The sequence below is a fragment of the Oryctolagus cuniculus genome, chromosome 10, assembly GCF_051225735.1.
Source record: "Oryctolagus cuniculus isolate XC-2025 breed Fujian yellow rabbit chromosome 10, ASM5122573v1, whole genome shotgun sequence".
Taxonomy (NCBI): Eukaryota; Metazoa; Chordata; class Mammalia; order Lagomorpha; family Leporidae; genus Oryctolagus; species Oryctolagus cuniculus.
In genome coordinates, this window is record NC_142876.1 from 123,344,069 (window position 1) to 123,367,829 (window position 23,761).

At 59.4% G+C, this 23,761-nt stretch overlaps 1 protein-coding gene across 10 annotated transcripts in view; it reads right to left on the reverse strand.

Annotated features, from left to right (window-relative positions):
• Positions 1-23,425, reverse strand: part of ITPR1 (inositol 1,4,5-trisphosphate receptor type 1) — a 297,727-nt gene extending 274,302 nt beyond the window's left edge. For 6 of the 10 annotated variants that reach the window (XM_070050022.2, XM_070050021.2, XM_070050014.2 and 3 more), the window contains exons 1-3: positions 23,196-23,425; positions 22,476-22,557; positions 2,655-2,762 (exon numbers count right to left, since the gene is read on the reverse strand). In XM_070050022.2, the coding sequence (XP_069906123.1) occupies positions 2,655-2,746 (92 nt within the window). In that variant the 5' untranslated portion in view covers positions 2,747-2,762; positions 22,476-22,557; positions 23,196-23,425. Of the gene's footprint in view, positions 1-1,456; positions 1,487-2,654; positions 2,763-22,455; positions 22,558-23,195 lie in introns of all 10 variants that reach the window. The other 4 variants (XM_089305667.1, XM_089305665.1, XM_089305669.1 and 1 more) reach the window with 2 other exon arrangements.
• Between the last annotated feature and the right edge of the window lie 336 nt (positions 23,426-23,761).

Here is a 23,761-nt window from a genome sequence, read left to right on the forward strand (position 1 = left end):
TGAGCAAGGACAGCGTGGTCAGTGGCTCAGTCCACCACAAACACAAGGGCACAACGTGTACCTGAGAAAGCCCCACACTGAGGCCCTGGGGCTCTGGGGGCAGCATGGGCGTCATTCTTGAAAGGGCGCACTCCAAAGTCCAAAGCAGGCCTTGAATGAGTTATAAAGTGCTCATGCGAGGAGAAAGCTGCAGGGTGAAGGACCTCCCGCCCCCAGGCTGAGAAGGCGACAGAAGTGCAGGTGGCAGGAGCTCCTAGCACAAGTGTCTCCACCCCTGCTGCGGCTTGTTCCTCTGCAGATGACCCCGGCCGGGCTCAGCATTCCCAACTAGGGTGACGTTCCCAACAGCACCAGGACCTGCTCCCCCCGGGTCAGGAAAGCTGTGTCCCCACCACTCACTAGTACAGTGCAGGCACAGGCAGCATCTCCCAAGGCCTGCTATAAAGGCAAAGGAAGAGAGGAAGCCACTCGCGGGCAAGCACCACCCACGCCAACGCGACAGGGCTGCAGCGTCAGCCAGCCACGTGAGAGCAGCAGCGGGGCTGCCGCTATGCAAAGCGGGTAAAGCCACTGCCTGCAGTGCCAGCATCCCTTATGGGCACCGGTTTGAGTCCTGGCTGCTCCACTTCTAATCCAGTTCTCTACTATGGTCTGGGAAAGCAGTAGAAGACAGCACAAGTCCTCAGGCCCCTGCACTTGCGTGGGAAACTCTGAAGAAGCTCCTGACTCCTGGCTTCAGACTGGCACAGCTCCAGCCATTACAGCCATCCGGGGGGTGAACCAGCGGATAGAAGACCTCTGTCTCTCTCTCTGCCTCTGCCTCTGTGTAACTCTGCCTTTCAATTAAATAAATCTTTAAAAAAAAAAAAAAAAAGAGCAGCAGCAGAGGTCACATGCAATCTTCCAAATGCATCTGACACCAGCTGTCCTGAATCAAGGGCACAGACCAGGCACAGGAAGGAAGTATCAGAGCCCAGACTCAACCCAGCAGCCTGCACGCTGCCACGGAGAGCAGGGCTCGGCACTGACGCGCCTCCAACACTCGCGGCCGACACCAGGAAGCAGGGCTGGCACCAGGAGAAAGGCAAGCAGGGAGAGAGGCACCCGGGTGTCAGGGGCTTGGCAGGGCACTGCCGTGAGGTCACGACAGACCTGGGAGTGAGGCTGGACAGGGCCACCAGTCAGGAGCTGTGGACACGCAGTGAGGGGTAGCTCTGGGAAGCCAGGGCGGGAGACAGCCCTGTGGACGGTGGCAGTCTGGACCCCCGGGCCCGGAGGCCTGTGTGTCCCAAGCCACGACACCCTGGGCAAGTGGTGTCACCCACTGAAGCCCACAGGTCCAGCTTTGTCCAGCAACCAGAACAGTGCTCCCCAACTGAGGACTAGGGCAGAGGACCAAAGACACAGCTCAGTGCCGGGCACACCGTGAACACCCACGGCACGAGGGGGCGCTTACCACTGCCACTTATCACTGCTGATGCCACTGCTGAAAGATACAAGAGGGCAGCATTCAACCACGGGGATGGCAGGGGAGGAGCCAGACGCGGGGACAGGGCAGGGCGAGGGCAGACAGCCAGGGCGGCCAGGCAGGAGGCGGCGGCTGTGTGCAAAGCCAGAGCTAATCTGTGAGGGGCTCATGGAGCGGAGAAGCCCGAGGTGGAAACAAGAGGTGGGACTGCTTACCCGGCTGCCAAGGCGGACTTCTTGAAACAAAATATTCGTAGGGTGACAGTACAGTCTAACTGAGCTACGGTCGTCTAGGGGAAATAATTCACTCCTTGCAGGTGACGTAGCCTGAGTCCCTGGAGTGCTGGGCTAACTGCCACCAACCACTACGCTTCCAACACGGCCACCATCAAGAGGAGGAGCTGGCTGCTGTGACGACGGGGGTGCGGGGAGAGCCCGCAGCCTTCCTGCCCCCCACGTCTCAGAAACCGGCTCCTGCCAAGGCACCCAGGCCACTCTGGGCCGAAGTGCACCTTCCGGCACAGCATGGAGACATGCTAGAGAGGGCTGTCCGGTCTCCACGGGGCTCCTGCCTGCCCCGAGGGCCATCCCACATCTCACCTCCTCTTCTGGACAACAGGAGGGACGAGGAGGGGAGACAAATCCAACAGAGCTTCCCCCTCAGAGGTGGACAGAGGCTGGGGCGAGCACCACACGCAGGCCGGGGCCGACGTCCAGGGCCGCACCCGGTTTGTCACTTTCCACTGCACACAGCAGCTCCGAAGGGGAAAGGCTCTGCTTCAGAGAGACACGAGCATCCCAGGAGGCCTGGTCCTGGCTTCCGTGGCGAGCGAGGAGCCGGGACCGCTAAGAGGCCCTTGGCTGGCAGGGCAAACGCTCCGCTCACCTCCTCTCGCACTCACCCAGCACCTCCCCCACCACACAGAACAAACTGCACGGGACTCTGAATGAACAGAGACCTAAGGACTGGGCTTGGCTCCTTCAGACCGAGGGGAGCCTCTGCCAGTGCAAGAGGCTAAACTCGGCTAACACGAGATTTGCTATTTATGATTTTGCCGCCTTTGGACATGCTGAGGAAAATGGCAGCATTTTTATCTTGGGGGGAGGGGATCACAATTGTTAAGCTTGTTACAATGTCTGAAACAAATCGTGCCACATTAAAAAAAAAAAAAGCCACATTTTCTTACCCCAAGGTGCTAATGAATCCATTTGTTGATCCCTCTGCGTACAGAGAACAAATGTCTCCGATGTGCAGGAAACTAGACATTTTGTCAGACATGTCTTTCCGGAAAGTCCTAGACAAAGTAAAACATGCACATCGTTAGCGGGAAAGCAATGGCGGGAGGGTGCAGACAGTCCCAGGAGCTGGCCCAGCTCACGGGCCGGGGACCCCTTCTTAGCAGTCGCACTTGCAGGGAGGACACGTGCGCCCACACCCGCCTCGGAGTCCGACTGCAGGTATTCCAAGCACAGTAACATCTGTCTCTAACCAGCCTCCCAGAACCGGACTCTACTCACTGACGACCCTGGAACACCAAGGCGGTGAACTCGGCCAAGAACCCCACCATGATCGACACGGCGCTTGAAAGTCTGACTTGGGAGACGTGCGCGTCCTCTAGTCCCCGCGCAGAATGGGGAGGCAGAAGGAAACACCTAGGACCAGACTCGGGTCTGGCAAGGCCACCACGCCTGGGCTGCGGGACCAAACGCCAAGACAAACACACTCAAAGGTGACCAATCCCCAGATGCCAGCGACCACCAGAGAACTCAGCAACTGCACACGCCTCACCCAAACCTCCTTCCACGCCCGAACTTCCAGAGCCAGAAGGCCTGAGCAGCCGCTGGCACAGCCCGCAGCATCAGGGCAAGAACAAGGCCCCGGCCAGGAGCTCACGGCTTGTCAGGGCGCTCCAGGAGTCACTGAACACGCGCACAAAGAGCAACAAAAACACCGACACGGGTCAAACGGCTCTCGCTGCAGCCATAAACACGGAGGACGTTAAACACGGACTCAGAGACGCAGCCCGGCTGTGCAGCTGCGGATGGCGGCTCCCAGACACCTGGGGGAGACGCAGAGGTTGCCCGGGGTCTGCCCAACACCCATCTGAAACAGACTTCGTCAAACCCCGGGCCCCTCCCCAGACCCCCTCTAGACATCGTCCACCGGGCAAGCTGCAGAAGCTGTGACACTGTGCAGAGGACTCCCTCTCCTCCAGCCGCTCCACGGGTGCCACATCTCTCTAAGGAAGCGGTCCTCAGCGGGGACCAGCGTGGAAGCCCGAGCAGGAGGGGAAGCTGCTGCGAGCCGAGCGTGAAGACCCCGTGTTCTCTGCTGGGAGCGGCTCAGGAGACGCCCCTGCGCGTCCACGGCACCCGCATCCCCTGCCGGGAGCGGCTCAGGAGATGCCCCTGCACGTCCATGGGAACCACGTTCCCTGCCGGGAGTGGCACAGGAGACGCCCCTGCATGCCCACGGCACCCGCGTTCCCTGCCGGGAGCGGCTCAGGAGACGCCCTTGCGCGTCCACGGCACCCAGACATGGCAGAGAGGCAGAGAGCGTTCCACCGCACGTGACTCGGTCACCCAGAGGGACAGCGACTGAGAACACAGAACAGACCCCGGCCAGCACCTCGGGGAGAGACAAAGAAACAGTGCACGGGGGCACAGTGCGGCCAGCCCGCTCTGCTCTCGTGTCGGTCACCAGGTCCTCTCCCCGGAACCAGACAGCTTCTTCCTAATGGCCACCCAGTGTTGTAAACCACAGCCACAAAGAAGGTACAGGTGACAACATCAAGGGACATTCGTGTTTTCCGTACGCTGAAAAGCGTAACCGGGGCAGGTATTGGCGCACAGCATTCAAGACGCCCCCTGGGGCAGCTGCATCCTGAGTCACAGGGCCTGGGTCTGAGTCCCAGCTCCGCTTCCCACTAATGCCCACCCTAGGAGGCGGCAAGTGACGGCGTAAACACCTGGGTCCCCACTACCCATAGGGGAGACTGGACTGAGTTCCAGGCTCCGGGCTTCCGCCTGAGCCAGCCCTGGCTGTGAGGGCATGTGGAGAAGAAACCAGCAAGGAACATCGATCTCACTCTCTCCAGCTCTGCCTTTCAAATTAAAAATAACAATTTTTTAAAAAGCTTTATCATAAACAATTAGGAAGCCAGTGTACTCCTGCAGCCAATTACTGGAGATCAATTTGGATTCTGAGTGGGACCAGACTGATGTCTGCACATGCCAGCCTCCCAGAAGGAAGGAGGGGCGGCGGGGAATGCAGAGGGCAGGCAGGTGCTCAGCGCGGGGGCCAGGGCGACCTCCAGCATGGCAGTCTCCTCGCAGGCTTGCTCAGGCCACGACGCGTGCGGATGCCAGATGCCTGACTGAAAGAGCCCAGGCCATTCACGGGAGAAGCACACAGGGCAGCAGACAAGGCGAGACATGCCGGCGTGGCCCGCAGCTGACCGCCCACAGCACGCGTCTGCATGGCTTCCGTGGCCAGGAGCAGCCACTCTCGTCTATCAGGCACCCTCACGGCACCACCGGGCAAAAGGCTTCACAGTGACCTCTGTCCGAACACTCGGGACCACAGCAAGGCAGGCACCACGCGCTGCCCACTTCACTGCTGGGAAACCGAGGTGCGAAGAGGTGAAGCTGCCCAAGACCTACGCAGTTGGCCAGCAGAAGGGCCAGAGCCACGAGACTGCCCGTGTAGCCGTCCGCAGCAGCCACCCGGACACGGGCCCAGACGTGAACCGCGTGGGTCCTCACCCCAAGGACATGACGGGGAGTAGGCTCTCCTCTGTAGGCAGGGTTCTGAGTTCTAATCCTTCCGCGGTGCCATCCTCTAACTTTTCTACCATGGTCACAGAACACTTTTGTAAATAAAACAACGAAACCTCTTCTCTTGACCCAATCTGCGTATTACATAGGCAGGACGAGTGAACTGGCAGCCTGCAGCCACATGGGACATGTTCCCCAAAACACAGGCCAGCCAGCCCCCCTGCTCGTGAGCCTCCACCAGGTAACACACCTGGGGACAGGCGTGGGGAGGACAGACTCTGGCCCACAAGTCCAGGCGAGGCTTCCGCAGGCTAGAGGCCTCTGCAGGTCTCCGCTTGATGGGGGGGTGGGGGAGGGTCCTGGTGCAATTAACAGGGACATCCTGGGAGGAAAAACAAAGGCCTCTGGGCTGGAGGGTGGGAGGGGGAGAGGCCGCCACAGACACTTCCTCTGGCTCAGGAGCAGGGTGGGGGTGCCTCCTTATCTGATCAGGGGCCATTTGTGCCTGCAAAGGCGGGGCTTGCCTGTCACTCACACAGTGGCTGGGTACCACCTAGGAGAAAAAAACAGCTGGCGCCAACGCGCCACAAAACTGCAGGGCACTGGTGACACACAGGCCTCTGCTGACGCGCCCCTCTGCCACGTGGGGCGACAGGCCGGGCTCAGCTCCAGCCCCACTTGGCCCTCTGCACCTCAGCTTCCATTATCAGCCTCCACGGCCAGCCACCACGTCAGCCGTCAGCCCCTCCGCTGCCCGTGCCTCCTCTGTAAAACAGGAACAACACTCCCTGGAGCTGCTGTGAGCAGCAGATGAAGTAACTGAAAAAGCCCGAGGAGGGCCGGTGCTGCGGCGAGGTAGGCTAAGCGGCCGCCTGCCTGCGGCACCAGCATCCCACATGGGCACCGGTTCGTATCCAGGCTGCTCCTCTTCCAATCCAGCTCTCTGCTTATGGCCAGGGAAAGAAGCGGAAGATGGTCCAAGTGCACCCACGTGGGAGGCCAGAGAGAAGCTCCTGGCTTTGCAGTGGCCCAGCTCTGACTATTGCGGCAATTTGAGGAGCGAACCAGTGCATGTGAGAGCTTTATCTCTCTCTCTGTGTAACTCTGCCTCTCAAATAAAATAAAAGAAAGCACCAGCGGGCGGGCACTCGGCAGAGCAGCTAGGCTCCACGTGGGACGCCGGCCCCAGTATCACAATGTGGGCGTGTGGGTCCCAGCTCTGCTCCAGGTTCCCACCTACTGCTAGTGTACACCCTGGGAGGTAACAGTGATGGCTCAAGTTGGAGGCTCTCTGCCATCCACAAGGGAGACACAGACTCGGATGTGGTCTCCCAGCATCTGGGGAATGAACCCACGATGCAAGATCTCTGTCTCTGTGTCTATCTTGGTCTCTGCTGCTCTTTCAAATCAAATAAAAACAACTTGAAAACAAAGAAGTGCTTGGTACAGTCGCTGGCATACTCATATCCCTAAATGCTAGTTATCTCTATAAAGGAACCCATTTAAAAGTCACCTGGGAGGGCCGGCACTGTGGCATAGTGGGTAAAGCCGCCAGCCATCGCACAAGTGCTTAAAGGGGAGGAACCCAAAACCCAGCATGTGGGCCCTTCTACAATACCATGGGCCCACACTCTCCAAATAAATCCGACCCATTTTTCTTAAAAATGGCAGGAAGACTACCTAGGATAAAAGACACCAAACCGGGGCTGGCGCCGTGGCTCACTTGGCTAATCCTCAACCTGCGACACCAGCCTCCCATGAGGGCGCCGGATTCTGTCCCGGTTGCCCCTCTTCCAGTCCAGCTCTCTGCTGTGGCCCGGGAGGGCAGTGGAGGTTGGCCCAAGTGCTTGGGCCCTGCACCCCATGGGAGACCAGGAAGGAACACCTGGCTCCTGGCTTCGGATCAGCGCAGCACCAGCCATAGCAGCCATTTGGGGGGTGAACCAATGGAAGGAAGACCTTTCTCTCTCTCTCTCACTGTCTGTAGATCTACCTGTCAAATAAAAAAAAAAATGACACCGAACCAAACGAAATATTATAATGTGTAAACCTTGATTGCATCCCAGATTGGAAAACATTTATTAAAAATCTGTAGAAGACATTTTTGGGTGGCAGTCCATACAGGTGGTTTGAGTCGCAGCTGCTCCACTTCTGATCTGGCTCCCTGCTGATGGCCTGGGAAAGGCGCAAAGGATGGCCCAAGTGCTTGGGCCCCTGTACCCAGATGGGAGACTCAGAAGAAGCTCCTGACTCCTGGCTTCAGACCAGCCCATCTCTCGCCATTGCAGCCATTTGGGCAGAGAAACAGTGTCCATCTCTCCTCCCCCAACCCTCCTGGTAACTCTGCCTATCAAATAAATATTAAAAAAAAAAAAAAAGGCAGCTGGGAAAGGCAGGCATCTAATGCAGTGGTTAAGACAGCACTTGCAACTCAGCTGTCCTGTATCGCAGGGCCTGGGTTCAAGTCCTAGCTCAGCTCCTGATTCCAGCTCCTGCCAAGGCACACCCCGGGAGGTAGATGATGGCTCAAGCAGATGGCTCCCAGCCCACTCCCGTGGGAGAACCGGACTGAATTCCCAGCTCCTGGCTTCCTCCCGGCCCAGTCCTAGCAGTTGTGGGCACCAAACACTGGGCCTGGTGCCTGAGACGCTCAGCTCCTCGCCCACCCCCAGCTGCAGCCAACTCCACTCACAGATACAGCTCCAGCCAGAAGTCGCCACTTAGGCTCAAGGTCCCCACTGCACATCTCCACAAAGCACCGGGCCAGCCCTGGTCCACTAGCGCTGTCTTAACACTGCTGCCCTGCAGCTGCTTCCTCGCGCCACAGCCCTTGAACTCAAGGACCACAGGCATTGCAGTCCCCACACCCAGCCTGGGACGGGGAGCAGGTGAACGCAGCTCCGGGGTCCTACCTGCTGCCCGAATGCCCCACACTCTGTACACACACTTGTCTGGAGCAAGGACACCGAACTTTTCAGCAGAAACCTCAAATGCCTGCAACAGCCAGGGCCAGTCCAGGCCCCATCTGGGAGCTCAATCTGGGTCTCCCATGTGGGTGGCAGAGACCCAGCTAAGTGAGTCATGGCCTGCTGCGCCCCAGGGAACACATGAGCTAGACCCTGGAATCCAGTGCAGAGCCAGGACTCTAACCCAGGCACTCTGATGTGAGACACAGGTTTCCCACTGCACCGAGCACCCGTCCCCAAACCCCTAACTCTTATCCCTGGAAGGAACCCAACTTTAGTCCCGTGGACCACGCTCTCCCCACGTCCAAAACGGCTTGCGAGTGGTGACAAGAGGCGACACCGAGAAACAGAGCATGTGTGCTCGTCCTCCCAAGCTCGGCTCCCTCGTGACAACCCCCCGGGCTCACTGACCCCCACCCTGGGTCTCCCGTGGCCAGGCCCTGCCCAGCTGCTCACGTCTGCATTCTTCATGGAAGCCTTCACTTCCGTTCCCTCTCTGTGTCCGCTCACCTCCGCCCCTACCCTGGCAGTGCCCTACTTGGAATGTGCTTCTCATCGGTCAGCACAGCTGGACACAGGGCAGGAAATGCGGGGGCCCGCCAAGAGCCGAGGCAGGCGGTGGCTGACCCCCGGAAGGCACATCAGAGTTCAAACCCTGGCCCCGCTGGGAGGCGGGCGGCGGCAGGCCCTTCAACAACTCGGGATCAAGAGCCTCCCCTGCCGTGGTGTTCAGACAGACGCAGCCATGCCCACAGCCAAAGAACTGCCGGCTTCCTGTCAGGCCGCGCCAAGCAGGCTTGGGGTTTGTGTCTGTTACTTTATTTTTGCTAAAAGCGTTGACTGCTGCACAAAACTCATGGGCTGTTATTTTTCGCATCCATGACTTCTCTTGCGTACACTTCACTAATTGCATTACCCTGTTTTCTAAAAGAACAACTCTGGAGTTTCGCCTACACACATTCAGAACCCAAAAGCCAGCAAAGCCTAAACTCTCAACACGACCCAACAAGCAGTGGACGTCTGGGGGAAACCAGGGGCCATCTTCACGCAGTCACTGGTCCCCACACCACAAAGACTGCCGCTGGTCTAATGAAGAGGAACGCAGCTGGCCAGTGGGGCTGGGCAGGGACTTCCCGGAATCCGTGCAACCCTTGTGAGGCCTTGCAAGCTGGGAGGACAGGCACTGAGGACCCCCGCGACGCCTGCCTCCGCTCCACTCACCTCCCATCACATGCTGAGCACACAAAGGGCCTGACCTGGAATCGCCCTTCTTAAACCGCAAAGCTGGCGGATGCGACGGGATCTCAACTTTGGGGACCTTCCTCCGAGCGTTGTAACCCCAGCCACAACAGAGCCAAAGACAAACGGCTTCCAGGCTACCTCACTGGGCCTGCCCTGCACAGTGCAGTGGGGGGCCGAAGCCACGGGGACCCCCAGCACGGGTCCAGTGGGACAGCCGTGAAGGAAGCTGGCCATCTCGGACACGGAGCTCCCACTGACCAGCCCACCGCACAAGCTCGGCGCCCCAGGGCGATCTCGCTCAACAGGAAAACAGGGACAAGTTCTGAGTGTTCCTTTGCGTTCAGGGTGAGCTTTAGCTGGGAGGCAGTTTTGTTTTGCAAAAACTATTGAAAAGCATCCCCATGCATTTATTTCGGAACAGAAAGATCTGCTAGAAACCCACACACGGGGACATCTGCACCCTGCCACGTAAGCCTTCCACTTCCCCCTCGCCAGCGTTCCACGCCACCAGCCAACCTTCCAGCTCCCCTACCTCAGAGCCAGCGGCTCTCCACCAGGCTCCCAGGACCCCGTCAGGGAACCTGCAAGGTCAAAGAAGTTTTCCCAGCAGCACCAGGGCCTCGGCATCGGCCAGGCGCACACAGAGTTTTCCAGAGGGCGCAAGACGCAAAGCAGAGGCGCAAGGTGCATCCTGCTGGCCTCCCCTCAAGAAGGAACTCTCTCTCCTCGCTAAGCTTCTGTTCATAAAAACTGTGGCCGCCTTAACTGTGGAACAAGGTCTCATTTTGTCTCTAACACGGTAAATACATAGGGGTGCACCTCCCAGCCACCTGAGTGCGCGGCTGTGGCTACGTCCAGAGCTCCTGAGACCCTCGCCTTTGCGAGTGTACACTTTTGTTTGATTCTGATTGGCTCTGGCACCGGCTGAGATCCTGGGGCTGTCACTGAGCAGACGCATGTCAGACACAACAGGACGAAAATGCAGCACACACACCTCAGCAGCCAGGGCTTCAGAGAGAGGGCGTCCAGACTAGAACCCTGCCTGTGGACGCGTGCGCTGACACCAGGTGCCACCACCGCCCCAGGTGCCGGGGACACAGGTCAAAGCCAGACGGGCCAGGTCCCGCTCCGGTGACAGCTACGCTGCGCTGAGGCACTCCGAGAATAAACCAGCCAACCAGAGAGACGAACCAGCAAGCAAATCAGACAGTGGTTACATAAACCCCAAGCATCAGAACTGCATGACATGACTGGGCGACAACTTAATTTTAGCTGGTCAGAAAGAAAAATAGGTGAGACATTTAAGCTAGGACCTCAAAGTCAAGGCAGTAGCAAACACATCAGTCGGAAGAAGCATTGCAGGCAATGCGAAGGCCCGGAGGCAGGAGGAGCCCTGGCGAGGGCGAGAAACAGGAAGTGACCTCCAGGTCAAGCACAGGCAGGGCCGGGGATGAGAGAAGCCAGCGTGAGACAGCCACCTGTGCTTGCGACTTCCTCTTTGCGGGCCTCAGTGTCCTCATCTGTAGAATGGGAATGACAGTTGTGCTGAGCATTCAGTGAGAGAAAAGAGAGAAGCAGGGGCACCTAGCAGCTAAGGGCCGGGAGGGAACCCCTGTGCCTCACAGCACAGTGCCCGGGCGGGATTCCGGCTCCCCCTTACTCCAGCACCCTGCTGCCGCAGACGGGGAAGCCAGCAATGAAGGCTGAGGTAACTGGGCTCCTGTCGCCCACGTGGGAGACCTGGGATGGGCTCCTGGCTTTGGGACCCCCGGCCGTGGCAGGCAGCTCGCGGAGTGAGCCGGTGGATGGGAGCTCTCTCTCTTGCTGGCTCGCTCGCTCTCTCTCTCTCTCTGAGACAAGTCCCGCTTCTTTAGCCCCCAGGGAGGACACAGGAAGCCTGCTGTCCCCCAGGGCTGTTCCACCTCCTCCTCTGCTCGACATCCACTCCCATCAGCCCCTCGTCCTCTCAGGGCTCCCGGTCAGCGCAGGATCAGCTGTAGAGAAAGGATGCAGGAGGGGACGTCTTTTCCTTCCATCAGCACCGACCTGCACAACATCCTCCTCGCCGCTCCCCACCAAACCAGAACCTCCGGGCACAGCGGGGCAGGACAGCTGCTCCCGTGGACCCTGCAGCCACCAGGCTCCGCCCCTGCACCGCCGAGCACCATGCACTGCGACGGGCCGCCTTGCATCGGGAAAGCCCGTCCACGCCACCTCCAGCCCAGCACCAAAGTGCCCTGGCCGAAGCCCTCCAGGGCTGGTTTTGTTGCAGCTTGCTTTAAAACCAGCAGCACCGGAAAAGCCTCTTTTAAAGTTCAGGGGCTCACAAACAAAGGCTGAACCACTCCAGAGCTGCGTGCAGCCGCAGCTGCCGCCCCTGAACCCGTGGACAGGGGCTGAGACAACAAGGCCAGGCCTCACTTCCAGGTCAAGCAGTCCCAGGTAGAGGGGCGAAGGTGCCGGGCAAACCACGAGGCAAGGAACCTCGGAGCATGCCCAGGAGGACGAGCCACTGGCCTGGGGCCAAGGGGAGCACGAGCCCCAGGAGGACACCCGTGCCCGGGACATATATGGTAACATGGCTGCCGACACGGGCAGGAACCCCGGGCACGCTCCAGAGGGAGGAGAGCGCTCTGCACGGCGTCCTCGGCCCTGTCCCCGGGCACTGCCGGTCACCACCGCAGCTTGGCTTTGGGCAGACACGTGGTGAGATCCACTGCACAGTGGAACAGCCTGGACACGCCGCCAGCCCTCCCCAACATGCCTGTGCACGCACGCACATACATGTGTACACACGCGCACACCCAGCCCCCTCGCCCCATCGTGGCTCCCCGGCCGCCCTCAGACGCACGTCCCCGATGCCAACACAAAGGCCCTTCTGCAGTCACGTTCCGCTTTCACTCGCAGTCAGAGGTCCCGACTCTAAAACAGCAGGTGTCGATGCAAGCTCAGAGTGATTCTGGTGGAAACACTGCTCATCAACCCCCCCCCCCACACACACACACACACCTGCTCGCCCTCCACGACTCGCCTGCTGAGTGACAGGTGCACAACCGACACAGATTCTTCTCAAGATGCCCACACTGACCTCTGCTCGTCTCCTGCTCCCCGAGGCTGAAGGAACACAAACCCACCACTGTGGCCAGACAACCAGTACTGGGGGGCACACACCCCAAATCCCTCACCCTGCAGGTGCCAGCACCCACCGGCCCGGGGTACACAGATATCCCAGCAGTCACACAGCCCATCAGCCACCACGCTGGACCACGGGGCCCCAGACACCGAGGTCAGTGCTTGTGGGTAAGTGGGAGGCTGGGATTACGCTGATGAAACGTTTACGTCAGCCCAGACCCCCCTCTGCCCACACAGCAGGTGCGACATCCTCAGGGAGCTCAAAGCCTCCCCAGGCCCAGGGAAGCGACTCCAGCTCAGGGTTTCCCAGCCTTGGCGTCCCGACACTGGGGGCAGAGTTCCGGGGGCCCTCCCCGCCACTGATGCCAGAAGCACCCCCAGCCCAATCCCGAGATGTGGCAACCAGAAACGTCCCCTGAAGGGCACAGTCGGGCCCTGGCTGGGAACCAGCGCCACGGGCACAGGATGCGCTCAGACTTCATTTCTAAGACCTTCCGCGGGCGTCCAGTGCTACACAGCGTGGTGGCGATGACCTGCAGCTGGCCTTTCTATGCCCGGCCCACAGAAGAGCTAAGAGACGAGCGCTCCTGGCTCTGTGCACGTCCAACAGGACATCAGTGCTGGCACTCAGGTGTGCCTACCCCAGGGCTCGCTGGGTAAGCCAGCACAGCCTCAGGGCTGAACACCATTCAGCAGTGTGGCACAGCTGGCACCCCAGAGAGCGTTCCCTGGCCACAGCTCAAGGGACACCCAGAGGCCACGTGGCCCTCACCCTGCTCTCCACACAGAGGGGCCCTGCTGGCTTTCGGCCAGTTCAGGAAAGACTGACACAGGAGAGGGGTCTCCACCCCAGAGGCTTCTGACTACCTCCTAAGCAGGACCAGACTTCGCACAAATTACCTCACTCACCAAATACTCTGGGGGCGGCTCCTGGGGACAGGTGACCCCACAGGTTCAAAAAATGTAAAAGGTCCCACGAGGGCAACAGAAGCAGGGGCCTTAGCTGCTGGAATGGAAGCACCGGGTGGGGCCCCAAGACACAGATGGCCCGACGGCCGAGCGGTGCGGGGGGTGCAGCAGGCGTGGCATGGTGACACATACATGTGGACAGGCGTGTGCACACGTGTGCACTAACAGATCCACGCCCGTCGGGGAGTGGCTTCAGTTTGTGCAATGCAGATATACGTGTCCAACATGCTCTTCAGCTGTTGCTTCAAAACAAAAATCACTTCCCAAAGTGGGGACACGCAGAACACGGAGCAACCCACAAGCCGCCATGGTCTTCCTGTGCCCTCCTCCTCCTGGGGAGCCACACAGCATGAGGCTGTCAGGGAGCTGAGCCACTGAGCGGCTTCCTAACACACACTCCACACCCGATTCCAGGAGGCTGCCTCTGGCATCCATCTACAACCTCCCATCCCTGAGCAGGCGCAGGTGCAGCTCTTGGTCTCTACCTGTCTCTCTACAGCCACTCAAGCCAGAGACAGGCAGCCTGCGGCAGGTAAACCCTTGGCTCAGGTGTGAATCAGCTCCCTGGAGACGCTGCTAAAACACAGATTCTGCCCCATGGGTCTCAGATGGGGCCGGAGAGGACACAATAGCCACAGGGCCAGTAATGCCACTCAGGAGCACATGGGGACAGATGCAGAAGAGGGTCCAACTTTTCACTGCAATTCGGTTTATAAACAACAGTGACTAAACCCAGCGCTCACCCCGAGAGTGTACGTGTGAGACAGAGGACGGGGGAGGGAGGAGATCTGTTGCTATGTACCATTCTTCACCATCATCTGAGCCTCCCTAATCCCAGACCCGAAACTCCAAGAATCTCAAACTTTTTCAGAGTCAGCATGATGTCACAACTAGAAAAGTGCACACCATGTAACTCAGTCGCACACACAGAATCATTAAAGTACCGGATAAAGTGACCTCCAGGCCCTGTTACGAGGTGTACATGAAGCTTAAATAAATTCCACGTCCTCGCTCATTTCCAGGGTGTCTCATGAAATGCAAATATTCCAAAACCCTAAAACATCCGAAACCCCCAACACCACTGGTACAAGCATTTCAGAGGTGGGACACTCTACCTGGATGTGCACAGCACACTTTGATGTTATCTGTTCTGCCTCAATAAAACAGATTTCTTTGAAAGAATCTAGCAAGGCCAACAAACTGATCTCAGGGCCTCTGGAGGGTGCGTGAGCCTGACAACACAGCTGCAGAACTAGAGGGACATTCTTGCTGATTCGGGGAGGACACAGGTGCCCCTGTGCAAGCACCCACAGGCTAACACACGGACCAATTATTTTTTTTAAGTTAAGATTATGTTCAGAATTCTTTATTAAAGGATGAGGATACATCCACTGTGGTTTGGAATCGCTTCACTAAAAATGTTCAGGGGCCAGAGCTGTGGTGGAGTAGGTTATGCCTCCCCCTGTGACACTGGCATCCCACAAGGACACCAATTTGAGTCCTGGCTGCTCCACTTCCGATCCAGCTCCCTGCTGATGCGCCTGGGAAAGCAGCAGGAGATGGCCCAAGTGCTTGGGCCCTGCACCCACATGGGAGACCTGCATGAAGCTCCTGGCTTCAGACTGGCCCAGCCTCAGCCATCACAGCCATTTGGGGAGTGAACCCAGAGAGATGGACGATCTCTCTCTCTCTAGCTCTGCCACTCAAATACATAAATAAATCTTTAAAAAAGCAATGTTCCGGCCGGCGCCACGGCTTACTAGGCTAATCCTCTGCCTAGTGGCGCCGGCACACCGGGTTCTAGTCCCGGTTGGGGCGCCGGGTTCTGTCCCGGTTGCCCCTCTTCCAGGCCAGCTCTCTGCTGTGGCCAGAGAGGGCAGTGGAGGATGGCCCAGGTGCTTGGGCCCTGCACCCCATGGGAGACCAGGATAAGTACCTGGCTCCTGCCATCGGAACAGCGCGGTGCGCTGGCCGCGGCGGCCATTGGAGGGTGAACCAACGGCAAAGGAAGACCTTTCTGTCTCTCTCTCTCACTGTCCACTCTGCCTGTCAAAAAAAAAAAAAAAAAAAGGCAACGTTCCGTCTGTAAGTTCTCTTCATTTGGAGTTGCGTTCTCCCCCGTAAGACGAGGACAGGAGAGCGCGTGGCCCAGGTCTGTGAACAGCGGCTCCCGCCCAGCAGCCAGAGGACCTCTCGGAGAACAGGCTGGGCTGGGACAAGCCTGGAGCATCTCCATCACACAGAGAGCGAGAGCACCGCCAAAGACGCCCGGGGCTGTGTGGACAGCCTCACACCTACCCGCTGACCACAGCAGGCGATGTCGCCCTCAGGGCGGAATGCTACACGGAGACCCGCAATGTGTAAGCCCAGCATTCACGGAGCCCTGAGCCCACACCCCTGCCGGCCTCGGGTGCAGGCCCTCCCACAGTGGCAGTGCCGACACTGCACCGGGCGCTCTGCAGGAAGGCAGCCTGGGTGCCGGCGGCTCTTCCTCTCCAATCACGTGCCCGGACCCTGCCACGGGTCCCCAGGTGAAAGCCGCACCAGCAGCAAGCCAAGAAACCGAAGCTGGCAAAGCACAGGGCAGAGTCCTGCGCTGCTCCCTCTTCCGTACAAACCGCACTCCACGGTGATCAAAAAGCAAGAGCAGGCTTCTCACACAGCTTCGCTGATGGACGAGGCACGAGGGGCGTGCACGTGCGAACTTCAGGATCACGGCGGTGAGCAAGGAGGTCACTGGCACCCCTGGGGGAGACCTCCCGACACCCACACGCTCCTGAGATATGTTCCCACAGTGAACCTGGGCAGAAAATGGAACCTGACCCTGACGAAGCCTCTCCGTCTGACCACCAAATGAGGACCACAGAGGAGACGGAGGATACACTGAACACATCAGTGCAAGCAACCAAGTCCAAGCTATGCAGCAATCTAACCCCCAGCTTCTTCAATGACCGAAAAAGTGCACAGACAAAAGAAGTGTACAAGAAACACACAAACTAAGACACAAGCCATCTGCAATAAACCTCATTTGGGTCCCCAAAAAAACTGTTAAATACACGTGTAACTAACTGTACATAAAATACTTGTATGCATTTTTATGCAGATGTCTGAACACATGCTCAAAAAAATTCTGTAGGGGGCCAGCACTGTGGCGTAGCAGGTACAGCTGCCACCTGTGACGCCAGCTTCCTGTAAGGGCAGCATCTGGTGTCCTGGTTACTTCATTGCCAATCCAGCTCTCTGCTAATAGCCTAGGGAAAGTAGGGGGAGACGGCCCACGTGCTTGTGCCCCTGTAACCATGTGGGAGAAGCTCCTGGCTCCTAGCTTTGGCCACGCCCAGCCCTGGCCACTGTAGCCATCTGGGGAATGAACCAGAGGATGAAGATCTCTCTCCCTCTCTAACTCTGCCTTTCAAAATAAATAAATAATCTTAAAAGGGAAATGTGTTGCACTTCTTCTACAGCTGTGGCAGGCAATTGTAATGTGCCAACACTTAAAAAAAAATCCCAAACCTAAAGACGCAAACTCAAATACTAAAGAAGTGCGCCACAGGGCTAAGGCGGGAAGGAGCCTGGCGACACATGGTGTCCGCGGAACACCGAGGGACGAGCGGCTCACCCTGCCAGGCTCGCAACCGCTGTGCCTGAATCTCTTGGTCAAGTACAAACACCAGAGGGGAGTGCCCGCCCCACTGCCTCCTGGGAACACACGGAACAAGGTCTGCTTCGGGAGAGGATTACAAGGCTTTCCTCTGCAGGCAGCCGACCGGCACAGAGGGCTGTCTCCACTCAGCCTTCTTACAGGAACAACGTAAACGAGACGGAAAACCCCTGCTGCGCGATGGCTGTGAAACCCACCCTGGGCCTTGGTTGCCCCAGTGATCCATCTGTGTCATCCTCGGGTGAAATCCCATCAGGCGCACCCACAGCTTCAGCAACACCAGAACGCAGGTGTCCACAGGCTAGCAAGAATCCGTGGGTAAGACCGGGCAGAAAAGGTCAAGTATGGGAGGCAGTGCACGGCCCCTGGATGAAATTCAAACACACCGCACCTGTACGGGAGCACACAGAGGGAAAGCCCGGGACCCTGGCCCTGGGCCCAGGGACACCACTTCTGTGTCTTGTCTTATCCTCACTCCTAGTGTCTGGTGCCTCCCGATGCGGCCACACAAGCTGAGGGTTCCGTTCGCACACGTGAAGGGGTCAGCGCGTGTATGGGGAAATCTGTTTTGTAGATGTCTCCAAGGATGTGGGAGACAGCAGGAGGCCTCTGCTGGCATTACCTTAAAACCTGGCCAGACACATGGCCAGTGGCAGCAGGGCTCGGAAAGCTGACCTTAAAGCCCCAGGACTGTCACTAGGGTCTCAGAGTTTGTCCAAACCAACCGCAACTTCACCTGCCTATCAGAGACTTCTGCGACTGACGCGAATTCGACCCCAGGTGAGGCCGGTGAGGACCCGGACAGTCTGGACATGTGGGTTGTGCCCCGCCAGCTTCCGCCGGGTCTGCGCACCTGCCAGCCTCAGCTTCCCCTTCAGAAAGGCTCACGGAGCTCGGTGATGGAGAAACACGCGCTGAGCTGCCCTTGTGGGCTCACAAATCACAGGCCAACCACTAACCTGCAGAACCTGGCGCTTCGAGCCTGGACACCGATTCTTCCCCCAGCCGCAGCCACCCTGGCTTCCAGGGTGCCGCCCACTCCCAGCCCAGGGCCCTCAGTGCCGCCCACTCCCAGCCCAGGGCCCTCAGTGCCGCCCACTCCCAGCCCAGGGCATTTGCACTCACTGCTCTGCACACCTGGAACACGCTGAACCCCTGGTATGTGCCTGGCTCCCCTGCTTCAGATTTCCGCTCCAGGACACATCCCGGCTCCCAACCCCTTACCTCTGCTGTACCACCCTGTTCTGCTGTTGCTGCTCATTTTTTTTCCTGCGATGAAATACACACACACATGCCTGACTGCCTGTGAGCGTACAGTTCAGCAGCATTAAGCTCACGCACAATGGGCCTGGCATTCTGGGATAGTGGGCTAACTATGTGCCACCTGCTACTCCAGCCAGCACCCTCGTAATGCACCTGGGAAAGCAGCAGGCGATGGCCGGAGTGCTTGGGCCCCTGCACCCACGTGGGAGACCTGGAGGAAGCTGCTGGCTCCTGCCTGACCAAGCCCCAGCCATCACAGCCATCTGGGGAGTGAACCAACAGACGGAAGAGCTCTCTCAGTTTCTCTCTGTAACTCTGCCTTGCAAACAAACAACTCCATCTTTACCACCACAAGGAAAAAGCTCATGGACTGTGTGTGCAGCCATCTCCAGACCTTTCTCCCGCGTCTCCCCTCGCACTGTGTACCCACTCAACAGCTCGTCCGCCCACCACGCTCCCTTCCATCTCCGCACACGCGCACGTTCACGGCTCCCTGTGCAGGCAGCATTACTGCTGAGCAGCCTCTGCACCCAGCCCACGCCGCTCAGCACCGTGCTCTCAAGGCCTCCCCGGGGGGAGCACGGTCAGAACGTCCTTCCTGTTCAGGGCCACCACACCAGGTGTGCCCAGTCCACCTGCTGCTTCCCTCACCCGTCTGCACACAGGGGCAGCTCCCACCTCTGGGTCACCGTGACCAATGCACACGTTCAAGTCCCTGCCCTCGACTCTCTGGGGCACGTGGTTTCCAGGGGAGGAGCCAGATCCCATGTCAGCCCTGTTTAGCTTTCTGAAGACTCACCATGCCACACACACCGCAGCTGCACCCTCTCACGTCCCCTCCAGCAGCACACAAGGCTCCTGCCTGGCCACCTCCACGCCCACACTGGTTGTCTTGTGTCCCCCTCACCCTCATACCTGTCAGACCCCTTGGTTATTCAGACTGGCCAGTCCCCAGGGAAGAACAGGACTGTGGCCCCTGCAGCTTCCCCAGCACTCAGAACACCGCTTGGCCCAGAGCAGGTGCCCCAGGGATGTGCTGCACAAGGAATGAAACACCTGAGGGCCGGCGCTGTGGCACAGTGGCTTAAGGCTCCGACCTGCAGCACTGGCATCCCCTATGGGTGCCAGTTTGAGTCTTGGCTGTTCCACTTCCAATCCAGCTCCGTAATGAGCCTGGGAAAGCAGCAGAGGATGGCCCAGGTCCTTGGACCCCTACACTGACATGGGAGACTCGGAAGATGGTCCTGGCTCCTGGCTTCAGATTGGCCCAGCTCTGGCCATTGTGGCCACTTGGGGAGTAACCAATGGATGGAAGACCTCCCTCTCTCTGTCTCTACTTCTCTCTGTAACTCTTTGCAAGGAATAAAATAATTTTTTTAAAAGGGGGTGGGGCGGCACTGTGGCATAGTGGGTAAGGCCACCACCTGCAGTGCCAGCATCTCATATGGGCACCAGTTCAAGTCCTGGCTACTCCACTTCTAATCCAGCTCCCTGCTATGGCCTGCGAAAGCAGAAGATGGTCCAAGTCCTTAGGCCCCTGCACCCACATGGGAGACCGGAAGAAGCTCCTGGCTTCAGATCGGCCCATCTCTGGCCGTTGCAGCCATTTGGGGAATGAACCAGTGGATGGAAGAGCTTTCTCTCTGTCTCTCTGCCTCTGCCTCTCCATAGCTCTGCCTTTCAAATAATAAACAAATAAACCTTAAAAAAAAAACAAACAAAAAAAAAAAAAAAACCTGCATCTGTATTTCAGCAACACTGACAGGCACTGGGGTCAGTCAAACACAGCAACCGCCCAGCGGCCTTCAACTGTGGGCAATTCGGGAAATCCCCATATTCAACAGGCGCTAGCTACCGCGGCGTACACCCTCATCAGCGCACCCCTCAGACACGGTGACAATCAGAAGGAATCTTAACAGCGACACTACTTGTGTCACTGACTTCAAGCCTCAGCTGCACTCATCAAAGCAGGCAGGCCAGACTCTGAAACAGCAGAAATGAACTTGAAAAGCATAGCACTTCTGGTTCAGACAGCCTGCAGATGCAACGTGAACCGTCTGAAAAGATGAAACCAACAGCAAATGAGATGGGACACCGGCCTTGTGCACACTCCTTAATTAGATGTGCCCAAGGACAGCCTGACCCAGAAACCTAACTTCAGGCCCAGCATTATTTTGGTGGTTTTTCCTGTTGTTCATATTTGGTGTGTGTTTGACTCAGTTTGTTTCTTAAGAGCTGCCTGTGAACGAATCAGATAGAATTTCCATGAGCTCACGACACAGGAGCTGCGGGGCCACCACCGGGCTGCAGGCTCCCTTCCCGTCCTGTCTCCCTCGGAGACTACAGGTCTTTCTCAAGGGCACTGAGACACTCCGTCTCACCCCTGAAACACAGCAGCCAGTGCTTCCCGAGGGCAGCCCCACCGTGCTAAGGAGTGACTCCACCGTCTGCCCAAGGCTCCCAGAGGCCGGAGCCACTCAGAGAACGGGACTTGCCCTGCCCCGTCAGACAGAAGCCTTGATGGGATTTTCTGCTGTGATTTGAGCCAAGTGCAGATCAGACTGTGTGCAATGCACACACACACACACACACACACGAAGGAATCCCTGGAAACCGCGCCACACCAGGGGCCCAGAGCAAGCAGAGACAGAAGCAGCGCTCCGACCCCAGGGTGCACTTCGACGGCAGGCCAGCCAGACACGGAACCCCTGCAGCACTCCTGACGGGTCTGCTGTCTCCTTTCACTCTCCCCGTGCAGGCTTTCAACCTGTAGCTCTCCAAACAGAACTCAGCCTAGCACCCAACGCATCCTCAAACCCAGGTCTCTGGCCACATCACTTCCTTCTCACCAAGGGCCAAAGCTGTGATTGCATCACGGGTGGACATACGCCAGTCATTTCACCGGGGCAGTTGTTCACCATTCTCCCCTCCCCCCTCAGGGCTGGTGAGGGGCACAGCAGTGGTCCTGCTGCCCTCCCCCACTGGCCGCCAGACCCGGGCCTGCCCTCTGCACCTGCTTCTTCACCTGGACTTACAGGATCTCGCTGAGGAATGGCCCTGGGCCTGGCCCACAAGTACTCAAAGCCTTACTCCCAGCTATTTTTAGCAACCAGTGCGACAAGAGTGGAGGGGCCAGTTTTTTCTCCAGCCCGTCGTGGTCTGAAGGCAGAAACCGGACCCCATGTGGAGCCCCGGGAGGGCCGGCACAGCCGTAAACAAGAGGACTCCAAGGAGGAGCCAGAACTCGGGCGCCCACTGCACCCTGGCTGCACCAGGACCCCTGAAGATCTTATCGGCAGGAAACAAAAGCCCTGCCCCACCATAACGAAGCGTCTGGCTTTTGTTTCCTAATTAGCGAAGCCCAAAGATTGTAGCCCAGGGAACGGCTAAATATTTGGAAGGAAGGTTCAAGACGCTGGTGAGACCCAGCCACCTACACGGCGTCTCCGCAGCCCTCGACCCCGCCGGGACCCAGAGCAGGAGAAAACGCCGGGAGAAACCTCCCTCTCTCCCGGGCTCGCAGGCTGACCATTTTGGGGAAAACACGGGCGCTGTCGTGTGGACACACAAACCCGCCGGCCCGCAGCTCCCACCCACCACGGGGCCGCGGGTCCCGGGCCAGCGGGGGGCTTGGGCCAGGGCCCCCGGCCGGCCGGCCGCAGTGTTTTGCTTCCAGAAGGAACTTCCTCTTTTCAAGCTCTAACTCTCAATTCGCCCGCAGCCGCTCTCCGTTCTTGCGGTCCAGCCCACTCTGGTGGAGCGCGCGCGCGCACACACACACACGCACAGCGACGGGGAAAGGCACTATTTTTGCAAGAGGCAGTTAATTTTGGGTTACATCTCTCCGCAGACGAAGCGCACGGCACCCTTGCAAAGGGAAGCCGCCAGCGCCGCCCGGGCCACGCCGCCCCCTCCGGAGCGTCCCCAGCCCCAAAGCGGCGACCGTGACCTCCCCACGCCCCACCTCCTAAAACTCACCCCGGCCCCGCAGCACTCACCTGACCCAGGTCAGGCACCGAGCGGCCAGAACACGCGCAGCCAGCGGTGCGGCTCTGCTCCTCCGCGGTCAGCGCCTACACCCTGGAAAGACAGAGGGCGGAGCGTGAGACCCCGCGGGCAGCGCTCCCCCAGGAACGCCCCCTTCCCCGGGAAGACCCCGAGCGCGCAGGCATTGGGGAGCGCCCACGGGGCAGGACCGCACGGCCCCGCGCCAACTCGGGGCGCGCGGGGGTCCCACGCGCGGAAGCGTCCGGAGCCCCCCACCCCGGCCAGGCACTCGCTTCCCCGCGCCGAGGCCGAGACGCGAACCCCGCATCCCCGCGGGGCAGAGCTGCGCGCTCGTCCGCCTCTGAAAACGCTCCCCAGGGGCGCGCGGCAGTTTTAGGAAGCTGGCTGCCTCGCGTAGGACACCCCCACGGCCCCCTCCGAAAACACACACACACACACACGCACAACTATTTCCTGCAGCTGCTGCCTCAGTGCCCTGCTCGGGGCGGAGGGGCGCCGTCCCGGCCCAGAGCGGGGAGCCCCCCGAGCCACGCACCGGGGTCCAGGGCACCGGGGGCCCTTCAAGACTCCCACGAAATAACAGCCAAAAAGCCCCCACGTGCACGCCGAGCGCGCACAAGCCCACCAGAACTCCCCGGCAGCGGGGCGAAAACTTGTGCGCGCGGGGGTCCAGGCCCACGCCCCGCGGACCTCCGCCCACCCCGCGCTACCTGGTGCCCGGGGAGCCGCGGCGCTCCGGCGAGCCGGCACGAGGACCCGGTCAGCGGCCGCAGACCGAGCCCATGTCTGCGGGGCGAGCGCGTTCCGCTAGCACCGAGGCCAGCCCTCGCCGCTCCTCGCTCGGCGCGCTCCTCCCCGCCACCTCCGCCTCGCCTCCGCTCGCCGCCCGCCCCGGCCAGCCCGAGGAAGCGGCTCAGCAGCCCAGGCACATGCTTACTGCGCCGGGAAGCGGCTGCCGGCGCCTTATATAGGCCGGGGAGCTCCCTGGGCAATGTAGTCCGCCTACCGGGTCGCGGCGGCGCCTGGGGCGGGGGAGGGACTACAAGTCCCAGCATCCCCCGGGGCCGCGGGCTGAGCCCCAAATAGACGCGCGGCGGGGGGGTGGGCGGGGAGCGCCCTGCGGGGCGCCCCGGCGACCGTGCGCGGCCTTGCGCTGGGGCCCCCAGAGGCAGGGTCCCCTCGGGGAGCGCCCCGGCCCCGCTCCGTTGCCTTCCCGGGAGCCTGGGCGTCGCCGGGGCTTGGCTCTATCGGAGCTGCGGGAAGTTTTGCTGGCCAT